Source organism: Colletotrichum acutatum (genome assembly GCF_030867785.1).
Source record: "Colletotrichum acutatum strain CBS 112980 chromosome Unknown BDZ83scaffold_138, whole genome shotgun sequence".
In the NCBI taxonomy this organism is placed as follows: domain Eukaryota; kingdom Fungi; phylum Ascomycota; class Sordariomycetes; order Glomerellales; family Glomerellaceae; genus Colletotrichum; species Colletotrichum acutatum.
The window spans coordinates 71,342-82,711 of NW_026849132.1; the positions used below are offsets into that span (position 1 = coordinate 71,342).

Below are 11,370 nucleotides of genomic sequence, written 5' to 3' on the forward strand. Positions count from 1 at the left end.
AGTCAAGAAAGGGTTCACACTCAGCGAAGTTGGTCTTTCCCGTCCTTGAGATGTCACCTCCGAAACCGTATCTGGTATCTCTTTCATGTTAGTAGTCATTGCTCAAAATTCAATGCTCAGAGTCAATGAGTTGACCGGCCAAACGGCCAAACCTACTTCAAATGGCTCTATTTATGCGCCCATGAAAGCAAACTCTGTGTACTCGCAAACTTCGCCATCCGTGAAAGTAACTTAGTGTCCAGCGATGCTCGAGCTAGAAGGGAGTTTGGGCCGGCGACTCTGCTACAAAGGAGAATGCATACCAGCACGACAGCAGCCCGGAATTCTAGTGATGACGTTACGAACGAGAGGTCGCACTATTCCCGTCCGCTTCATATCCCACGTGGAGGGGCAGAGAATGGTTCAGTTCCACTGTCTTCTATTAGTCGACCATTGGTCTCACAGGCGAGCATAGCTAGAAGTGCTCTTGAGTCAGGCTTGAGTCGACAGTCCAGCAAGCAGGATGAATACGGTCGCCGAGTTCGGCAATGACATCTGGAATGGTGCTGAATCCCTACGAGCGGAGATCCGTGCATGCAAAACTTTCCCTCAGAAGTTGAAGACTATGGCTTATGCGCATTCACTGCACAGGCGGTAACAAGGCTAATTCGCCAGCGAAAAGACCCTGGTGATGGAAAGGTGCAGTCAAGAAGCACAGTTGCACGGCTACAGTAGCATATCAATCAAGGACCACCGTTGAAGACCAACTACATGAGAACCTACTCATGATACTGATAGGCCTTATTCGAGGGAAAGCGCCTCCTTTCGCCACCTCCCAAGATTGTGCTCTCCGTCCAAAAGGCAGCCTCGTCAAACCCCCCTTCCCACGCTCAGCTGTGCCTATTTACCACTACTAGATTCCTTACTAAGACCTACCCTCCCTGGGCATTAGTAAGAGCCCAATCATCCTTCCTAGGCAATGGCCCCAGGTTAACTTCGTTGAGCTTACAGCCAGTGAAGGCCGTCAACAGTGTCGCTGCCCTCCCCGCTAGATACTGCGGATACTTCTTGCTTGATGGTGGACACCAGGTATGCTGTCAGTTGTCTAAGAGCTCCTGCAAGCTTCAAAGCGTCATCCAGGTCATCTTCGTCGCCCTTCTTGGAAATGACAGTCCGTAGAGACTCTATTTTATCCATGTAGTCTTCGTATATCGCACGGGCCACCGGAGGCATGGACATTAGATTGGAGGTCTGAGTTTCTTCGACTCCCGTTGATGCGGACGCAGACGCGAAGACAGCTGCATTATGATTGTTGTTGCCGTTCATATCGAGAACGAACTGTCCCTTTCACGACTAGGCTACCAGGGACTGAATGAGATGATTCGCAGCTTCCGAATGGTCAAAGACACTCACTGCGCGATCAGTTAGTATTGAGCCTTGTGTTTGGTCACAAATCCGCGCACTCACGATAAGCATGGATCATGTCCCTGTATCTCGGACCAATATAGCGCGACCCGAAGTTGATCAGTGACAAAGCAAGTGATCAGCGGGAGCGCAGGTAAGACAGTGGTTGATGGATATTAGTTTTGCCGATTTTGGTGGTCAGCGAACTGGTTCTATTCCCGATTTCTGCCGTCTTGGTCAGCAGGTATTCCAGGCACCTGGCCCTCCACTGAAGGGCACTGACGTTATCACTCGGAACATCTCCCGGTCTTCGGGCCATGGCGCTCTGGGCAACGTGAACAACTCACCATGCAGTGCTATGCATGCTTGACTCCCCTGATGGAAACATCTTGCCTCTTGAGAACATTTTGAAGGGCATTTCGAGAGCCCTTTCGTTACGCACCAAGCCACGATGCTTGGCGCCAACGGCTGTTCCCTACCAGCGATGGCGCTAGGGACAGTATCAACTGGGCGTGTAGCCACATCAACACCCATCACGTAAGACTAGCCAATGTTTAGAGTCCTGTGTCAATGTTGCCACGTGGTTGTTTCGATGAGGGTAGTGGTCGGTGATCGCAAGCGGGTGCCGGCAAGTCACCCCTCAACGGATGAACGTGTGGCAGATAGCTGGCTGCAAAAAACGCCCTGCTCATCCATCGGAGGCGGCAAGCACCCTGTCGGTGGTCGCGAGGGCCCATCAACTACCAGATCTTACAACAGGCAACTTCCAACACGTGGCGGTGGCCACACCTGGCACCCAATGGCTATCATATCTCTGCATTGCATTAGTCGTTGTAGGATACATTACCAACCAACCACAGGAGGAGATGGTAGAGCTCGAAAGCTTCAGCTCTTGATCCATGATAGGTCGTGCACTGGGTTGGGGCTTATGATAGTAAGCGTCAAACTTGCGAGCTTCGAATGAGCAAACGGCCGTAGTTGCCCTCCGGTGGGTGCGATCTGGACCAGGCCCAGAATATGCTACGAGGTTGTGGAAAGGCCGCGGTGCGAGGGATCCATACTTTTCTTTCCGTGGATGCAGCCACATATGAAGCTAGCATCTGCTCTGGGAGCACTCGGCCGGAGCGTTATTTGGACGTGATCTTTCACGACGCCTTTTTAAGTGGCTGTCAGCGAGCTTCCCCGAGAGCGACCGTTAGCTTTTACCGAGCGGGGCCCACATCCGCCGACAAGACGGCCGTGGAGCTGTTGGCTTCTGTCACACATGAGCAGCATCAGCTTTCAGCAAGCAATGCGCCCCCGCATTGACTTCAGTGGACTGAAGCATTAACCAAGAGCCAAGAGAGTCACTTTGTCATGTACTCAGTGTGTACCCATCAAAACTTGGTATAGTACGGGAAGGGGTTGAACGCAACTGGCAATACATCAATTGAATTTGTTTGGGGAAGCTACGGAGCGTACGTCAGGCACTCTTCCAGCTGAGCGCGTCTTGACTACAACCTATCCCGTCGCAGGAGACACAATCATGTCTTTGAGTGCGCATAACCTCAGCTTGAATACAGGCTTGACCCACCGCGAGCACCAAGATGAGCCGGACCACCGAGCGCCAGCCTTCAGCTTGATCTTCAGAACACCTCCACTCAAAAGCGACGATATTTGGTACGGCAAGGATGTGGGATCCCGTGCGATAAAAGAGCATCGCTAGTGATGACTGGAGGCTGAAGCTAATTGTCAGGATGCGCCACTGCCTCCCTTGCATTCCGAGTCGTTCAGCAGTTTCCTCTCGGGTCTCTGGCACCAATCTAGAAATGCCTTAATTTGACGACGAAGCGCAAATATGTCGTCTTCAATGAAGTCGTGAGTGTTGTCGTGGTTTCGCGCGATCCAGTCCTGGATCCAAGAAGCCAGACCCACGGCTTCGGGATCGGAGTGGCGCCGCGCGGCTGCTGAGTATCGTGACGCAAGGTTTTTGTTCCTTTCCTGAGGCAGATACCGGACGAGAGCTTCGAGAATCATCGTTAGGTGTTCCGAGCTTGGCACTCTCTGTTGAGGATTCGATACCGATGCTGCCATCAAGAGCGCAAGCGCTTTCGCGCCGTCTTCGATGCTGAGAAAGGCGGTTAAAGCAGCCGCCAAGTTGAGAAAACGGCGTCCGTCAGGAGTCGACGACATCACTGCGAAAGTTGTAGTCGTATCATTCGAGTTTGCCATGGATACGTCGATTCCCCAGAGTATTGGTATGCCCTCTGTGGCTACAGTGCAGCCAAAACCCTGACACGCGAGGAGTGCTTCAGCATGAACATTGTCATTGGCCGCAGCGTACAACCAGCAGAGCTCAACCTGAGGTGGATAGTCCCATTGGCCCTTGGCCGCGTAGGTCGACATTTCGAAGTTGGGCGAGCACGAACGAACCCGATCCAGTAGAGGAGATGCGTCGGCGATCACAAGGGAACAAGGCGTTTTATGGAAGCTGGCTGCCTCAAGGAGAGAGCGGGAAAATTGTAGAGCGGAGACGTCTGGCTGGGCTGGCAATGGTGGGCTTGGCTGACTTCAACCTTGACACAGTGTACTTTCCAGCATCACTCACGGCTGCTCGGTGATAGCGCCGTTAGCTGGTGATTGTTATTCGGAACATCTCAAGCGTCTCCAGGCCATGTCACGCAACCCCTGCCTTGTGCGGGCGGTGCCGGTCAGCGACGCAGCAGTGGCACGCGGGAACTCTTGACCAACTACCTTAGTAATGAGATTTGCCAGGTCGGTGAACTAGCTATGGTTCACCGACCCCCCGTATCTAATCTTCTGGGCTTCCTCGGATTCCCCGCTTCGACACTCTGCCACGTCTGTTCTTGGCAACCCCTTGCCGAGCTACAGCGCGTGGTACAATGTTGGGAAATCTGAACAATTCCTACCACCGATATTCTGCCGTGTGGCCAGGGCGTACACGTACTGGAGAAAGCTCTCGCGTAGCTTCTCTGACCCAGGCCGATTGGTGAGACATGTAGCACCCTGCTGCGAAGACCAGGGACCTCACTGGACCCTGCCGGGGTTTACGTTCAGCCAACGAGACAAAAGTTCGCGCGGAAGATAGTTTCGTGGCCAGGGGAGTGGTAGAAGCGGGAAGCGGGGCCGGGGTCTCACCACGGGCTGCAAGTTACCACAGCTTGCACGCCGATTGAAGCGGCTGTCGTGCCTTGGTGGAAAGACTGTATGGGGAGCCGTCACCAAGAAGCTATTGTAATGAGCAAATGGAAGAATTGTACAGCCTAGAAGTTTGAAGGCGATGCACAATCACCGGAGATATGTACAATAAGTACAGTAGATATCGATTTTGGCTTCCGTCTTTGCGGGCAGAAATTGATCTGTGCACAGACATATGTGGTCCCGTTTGCTGACAGGATACATACTGATCAAGTACATTCGTCGATGACCTCCACAGTAAGGCCAGAATCGCTTCTTTACTGTGGTTTTTGTTTTGACCTGTGTTGCATACTGTACTGTAGAGACTACACTTGCCATCGCTGTTTGTGGATAACATGGGTCTATTCCATGAACACAGTGTAAAAGCAATTTCTGACTTCGGCTATGGGGACCATCAAGCAGGTACCGTCAGGGCATTGTCGTGTGCCCTGTCCTTACAAACATTTGTGCGCGGATCAATTTTTGCCCGCAGGAAAGGAAATCGATTTTAATTTCTACTGCATCCGATTTGGACACGAAAGCCATGACCTAACGGGGAAGCCACGGTGTTCATCCGTTCCTGGCGCAAGCCATTTCTGAAGTAGTCAGTTCTGATCCCCAGTACCCTTTGCGAGGTCCCATTGCTTCATACTGTCAAGACAACAGGTCCGTGCGCTCCGGGACTCAACAGAGGCTGATTGAACAAGGCATGCTGTTTGCACGTTGCTGTAGGTGTTTGTCGATCTTGATGGTAGTCAGAAGCCAAAATCTGCACCATGGAAAGAAGCAGCATAAGCAGGCCCTCACCGTGGGTCTGCCTTCTAGGTCACTGTGTTCTTTCATGAAGGAGCACAAAGTCTGCATTTTCCGAGATAATCCACAGAAGAATGACCGCACCATTTTCTGAATCTTGCAGCCAAGAGCTTCCATTACAGTAGCATTGGTTCCCTCAAGGGGAGTCTAATTTTGCCGAACAGCCTTTTTGGATTCAGTACCTGGCCATGGCCATTGTGGCCATTAAGTGGGAAACGGCCATCTGTCTTGTGGATTCTGCTAAGCCGACGCCCTTCATCCAATGGTTGCTAGATGCACTCCAACTTGATTAGATGGCGAACAGTACAGCACTGGACCATGTACAGTAAGCGTCAAGAATTCTGATGTCCTTGCGAAAAGAGATGCAAGAATCGTCGACAGGATGAAGCCCTTCTCGTTGATTGCTGTAACATGTAGTACAGAAGAGTCGCCGGGTGCCCGCTGACGAAAACGGAGGCTGGGGACAGAGCATCGCTACTGACACATATGGCGTAAGGATAACGGTCGGCACTGTGCGAAGCAGCCACGAAACGTGGTCGCGACTATCGTGCCCGCTAACACTGCGTGCAGGTCGGGGCAATCTTTTCGATGAGCTTGAGCCTGTCATGCCGCGAAGCAGAATATCCGTGTCCAGTCACCCAGCCGATCGGGATTGGTCTCTCGGGCTATAGCCGCCCGGTAGACAGCGGCAAGGCCCGCAAGTCTCCTTGGGAGGTCATTCGGCCTTGTAAACCACACCTCAGGAGTGACCGCCAACGTGTGCATCTTGACGCACACGGCACGATAGGCTGTGGTGAATTCTTGTACGATACGTGGCGCCGACCGAAACACGGAAACGTCTGAATCTATTAATGGGGTCCTATCAGCAACGTGCTACAAACTTCGCTTGCTGGTTAATCGTGTAGCAGCAGTGTGCGAATCCTCCATACATGCCGGCAGAAGGTGATACCGCCATCCACCCTCATCAGCGGTAACGCAAGCGAAAGAAATCGAGTAGTTGGGAGAGTCACAACCTATGTCTAGTCTGGCTGCCATGACATCCACTCACGGCGTACCAGAGTCTCACGGCTGCCCACCGCCTGGCCTATCGGGAGGCAGAGCTTCAGTAGAGCGACACGAGAAACCCACTGTTGTTCGCCAGAGGCAACTTCGGCCGCAGAAGAATTCCACCACAAGGCGCGTACCAACCGAGCGGACGACGTGAGCACGGAATCCGCCCACGCCCGAGTCGCCGCACGTGTTTGTGCTGCCCAACATGGCCTGGTCATGGTGAAGAAGATCAGGGACAGCTTGGGCGCTACGCCATTCATACTACGGCACAGGACAGGATGAGGAAGAAGCATCAGTCGCCGGCGTCTGCCTGTGCACAGCAGACCAACAGGATTTGCATCCGGGCAATTAAGCGTGGAAGACATGCCCAATCATATGAACCAGCGGGGCTTGATGGCATGATTCTAAAACACAGATACGCCCAATATTTTGTTGCTCATTGGGATGGCCAGCTACTCAACGTCCTCGCACCATCCAATGTGGGCCCGTTAATCGAATCAGGCAGAATCGGATTGGTCTGGCGATTGCCACTGGCGTTTCCATGAGGGGAAAAACAAGCCGCCGAGCTTACGTATCCCCACTCCCCAGCCCCAATTTCTGTCTCTGCCTCTCCTTTATATTGTGTATGTCCCACCCACACTCCCTACATTACCCTTCACCCTCGTTAACGTCTTCTTATCCACTCCCGTCTGGCCTCTCCGACACGCACACACTCCCGTCGCTTGATCGATCTGTCTCCGACGAACTGGTCATCCGACTGCTCTTGAATGCTTGCCTGACTCTCTGCGCGAGTAGGACCGGGATCCCGTCGGAACCCATCCAAGCCATGGCCTTTGTATAGCGTCTGACTTGGATCTGTAACCCGCGGCCCTGGTCATCCTACTACTTGACCAAGAGCCCCCAACGCACCTCGAGCTAGATCGCGGCCACGTCGGAGCTTATCTTGTTCACGACGACCTGCGAAGGACTCAAAATCGAATGGTGAGACAATGCTGTGACCAAGTAAGTACCCAGGTTCCTCTCTGCTGCTATACCTAGGAAATTTATCGCAAACGAACACGGCACATGATACAGCATGGGTCCGCGAGTACTGCCAGTCGAAGGTTTTGTGGCGTACGAAAATCCAAACGAACAGCGGCACGAATTCGCAGACCAGGCAGTCAAGTTCAGCAGCGCGTATCTGTCACCAGAAACAGCATGTTTTCGTCTCACTTTTACCATCCTGGGTGGCGAGCACAACAAAATTCCCATATATCTGCAAATTGCATCTGACAATCTCGACTCGTTCCGTTATGAGACCTGCAGACTGAAGGATGGAGGCTCACCTCACCTTGACGAAGTGCGCAGTCGGCTGGGCCGCAAGGGCGGCAGGGGCGACCTAACTCACCTTCGATTCGTCTTGCGCAATGGCGTCCACGTACAGCGCATTGTACCCCATAATCTTCCCGACTACGAGGCTCTCGACGACCCATCTCGACATGTCCTTGACACTGTTGCATCGATCGCGGCCTCTCCGTCATTCTCCTTATACATTCCAGCCAATCGACTATCCAGGAAATTGCTTAACGTTTGCGTTGAAGCTGTTCAGCGATGTTCGGTGTCAACAAATGAAGAATTTCTGTCGTATCAACGAGCGCTGCAACTGCAGAGGCTGTACGGTGGCGACGGTGGCCGGATGCTTGCCGTCCATGATGACGACGCTGCCGTCGATCGTGATACAGCCGTCAACAACCACGATAGTAGCTCTCGGCAAGAGACCGATTCGTGCGCGACATTGGGCTTCGACGTTGTTCCGCGTGATCAGAACTCTCCTCCGCGGTATGACGAGGGCTCAGTCGATGTGAAGAAACCCATGGCGAAGCTGGCTGACACGGCCAACGTCGACAACTCCGTTATTGACTGTCCGCCGCCGGAGTATGGTGACATCGAACAGGCTCGCGACACGCCGATGGCTCTCAAGCGCGTGCGCCAATGGGTGGATGAGGATGGGTCTCCGCACCCAAGTCCCAAACGAGCGTTTTCACTGGGTTCACGTGTCGCGATATCTGCCTCGGCTTCAGCAACGAACGTGCGACGACTTGATGCAAAAGAGAGACTCGAACTTGACAATGCGGATGTCGAAAGCTACATACTGCTGCATGACTTATCACGTCGGGTTCTTGAGCAAGAAAACCGGCAGATGATGCAAGAACAAGAAAACCACCAATTACGGCATGAGATCAAGCGATTACAAGAAAAGGTCGAACAATTGCAACAGCAGAATACGAATTCTGAGAAACGTCAAAGCGAAGTGGAAGATATTTGTGATGGGTTGAAGCATCAACAAGATCTGGTCAAGGACGAGCTGGGGAATTTCGATGTCCAGATCGATGAGCTGGGAGGGAAACTTGGCGAGATTGAGAAGCAAATGCCATACGATCTGGAGGAGTTGGAGGACTTGATGAGACACACGATTCGGGACATGCTGCAAGAGGACATCGTGCGAGACCTAATTGCCGATGTGGTCGAGGAACAGACGGATGACCTGGTAAGCGACTACGTGGGTAGAGATGGCGAAGTCAACTTGCCTGGACCAGTGAGAGCATATTTGTGTAAGATCGTCGCGGACCAGGCAGCCACGATGAAGGCGAAAATATGCCAGGCTCTACGAGAGTGAAAATTTACTATCATATACGGATGTCCAGCAAGGGTGCAAATTGTGCTCGCGACTACGCTGACTAGTCGCAACGCTCATAACTGGGCCGAGCAGATCGCGGGCATTTACGTGCAGTATGATGGGTGAGGGCAAACTGCACATGCGCGACTCTGTTTGACACGACGGCCTTGCAGTTGCCTGGTGTCTGGCGGCACGTCTGGCAGCTACGCTTTGTCGAGCTCATGCGTGCAGGGTAGCTACCGTTCAATTCACTCCCCGCTGCAATGCGTCAGTCATGACTGGCGCCCTTAACGAGGGCGCCTCGTTTCCTACACTGGGTGGTGCGGTGGGCTCGTCCTAGCGGTCGCAAGATCGTGGCTCTCGAGCGAACCCTGGGCATATCGGCGTGCTCAGAAGGCAGAACGCAACGGCGTGTGGCACGTCTAGCACGCGGTTCGCCGACTATATCGCGATCGGGTCTGCTAGGTGAGGCGCACCGTATGGATCTCAGAACATTCCCCATCCCCATCCCCGATACGGCCATACCTCCGCACAAAACCTGCCGATGGGGTGTGTTCGACCAAGGCTAGAAAGAAGTTGGGACGGCACACTCATCGAGTACACGCAACCAAACGTTCAAGTCTTGCGAAGTCACGGTTTTGGCCCTAAAGACGCTGCCGCCGATGGGGTGTGTTCGACCAAGGCTAGAAAGAAGTTGGGACGGCACACTCATCGAGTACACGCAACCAAACGTTCAAGTCTTGCGAAGTCACGGTTTTGGCCCTAAAGACGCTGCCGCCAACAAACATCCCTCTCGCCCCCGCTGTCCTCTTTCTGGCCCGCATCACGTTTGATCGCCAGCTAAGCGCCCGGAACATCACAGCAGGATTGCAACTCCACTATCGTCACCCGACGCTACCATGATCGGCAGGATGTAGAATCCCTATCTCACTGACACTCCCACCGCGTTGGTGCGCTATCTACGCCTACCCTGCATACGCACAACACGTTGGGACGTCCAGATCAGTTGCGCAGGCTCGACTTCCGGATGTATGAGCCGCAGGCGTACTGCATCATTGACCCACTGAAAGGCCTTGACGGGAGTATTATCAGTCGTAGCGCAGCAGCCAGCACCCTTCCATGCGGAGGCGACATGCGAGCAATAGATCATCGACGCGAAGCTGTCTATCTGTACCACCGCCAGACAGCTGATATTTCCGTGAGGTATGTCTGCCAAGAGCTTGGCTTTGGGAAGCATCTTCAGGGAACCCGACGGATCGTGGTGGCGAATTTTTGAGCCAACAGAGCCAACTGAGGATGGACTTGGTCCTGTGATTTCTGCTACGGCAGCACCCACCCTTAGAGCCAGGTTCAGAGTATTGATCACGGCAAACAATCGAGGAGCATCACAAGGCGGGTCGTCGGCAGTCTGCCAAAGCACGACCTGAAATGGGGGCTGCCAATTGATACGATGAGCTGCGAAGGATCGATCAAGATTGCATGCGATTGCATTCGTGCGGTCTGCTGAGAACTACGTGAGGCGGAATCAAGATCACGTAAAGCTGGCAATGCCTGTTGAGGAGACCAATTCCACGAGTTGACACGCTTCGGATGCCGCAGGCGGGTGGCTCTGGAGGCGTTCGCCTTGGGCGAAGCACTGGGGACTTTCTAGCATTCGACGGGTTGCCGCGCTGCACCACCCTTGGGTGTACTGCGAACTGCATGGTCCACTCGAAAGTGGGTCTTCACCGCACGACTTCTGCCGCCCGGTGTGGCGCTGTTCTCTGGCGTGTCGCCAGTCGAGCCAGGACCAGACGGCGACGTATGCCCTAAGGGCGTCTTTTGGCTATCAACCGGCTGCAGCCGCACCTGTTCCCCGGTGTGCATGGCCGTGCCCATTCGACTGCTCTTTCTGGGGGATCAACCCCCGCAACACCAGCGCAGGAGCCCCTGTCCATCCGTCGGCGCATAGTACGAACCCTGGGCGAAATCGTTGGGGTGGTGGATCACCCCGAACACAAACGAATGTGGACGTGCAGCATCTGCGGGCCCGCGGTCCGCATCTGGGCTTTCGACGCTCAGCTCGACTACCTGGTCCCCGCGTGCCCAAAATATGGCGCCATAGGGGAGAAATCGTCCTACCTCGACTTCCGAACGTCGGAAGCAATTCTCATGGCCTATTTCGATACCATCAAGCAGAATTTGCAGCCGCCTGACGCCGTATTCGAGGTGTCGGACGACAGCATGTCGGACGAAAGCATGTCGGACGCCGTGAGCTTGGAGGAGTTGGACCCGTCGACTGTCAAATTCGC

At 53.8% G+C, this 11,370-nt stretch overlaps 3 protein-coding genes across 3 annotated transcripts; 1 reads left to right on the plus strand and 2 right to left on the minus strand.

Moving 5' to 3' along the window:
- Nucleotides 1-3,114: 3,114 nt before the first annotated feature.
- On the minus strand, nt 3,115-3,768 carry BDZ83DRAFT_656303 (uncharacterized protein; the record flags this gene model as incomplete). Its single annotated transcript, XM_060510867.1, has 1 exon — nt 3,115-3,768. One exon carries the CDS (start codon nt 3,766-3,768, stop codon nt 3,115-3,117), a length of 654 nt encoding a protein of 217 aa, XP_060359729.1.
- A 2,418-nt stretch (nt 3,769-6,186) lies between these two features.
- BDZ83DRAFT_81907 (uncharacterized protein) lies at nt 6,187-6,759 on the minus strand. Its single transcript, XM_060515943.1, has one exon. It carries the CDS (start codon nt 6,714-6,716, stop codon nt 6,393-6,395), a length of 324 nt encoding a protein of 107 aa, XP_060359730.1. The 5' UTR covers nt 6,717-6,759; the 3' UTR covers nt 6,187-6,392.
- Nucleotides 6,760-7,498: 739 nt separating this feature from the next.
- Nucleotides 7,499-9,079, plus strand: BDZ83DRAFT_589343 (uncharacterized protein; the record flags this gene model as incomplete). Its single annotated transcript, XM_060506227.1, has 2 exons — nt 7,499-8,578; nt 8,642-9,079. The coding sequence occupies 2 exons, from the start codon at nt 7,499-7,501 to the stop codon at nt 9,077-9,079; spliced, it is 1,518 nt and encodes a 505-aa protein (XP_060359731.1).
- Nucleotides 9,080-11,370: the final 2,291 nt, after the last annotated feature.

Bases quoted from the DNA above. Each gene is read 5' to 3' on its own strand.
- BDZ83DRAFT_81907 (XM_060515943.1), bottom strand. From the start codon at position 6,716: ATGCTTCTTCCTCATCCTGTCCTGTGCCGTAGTATGAATGGCGTAGCG.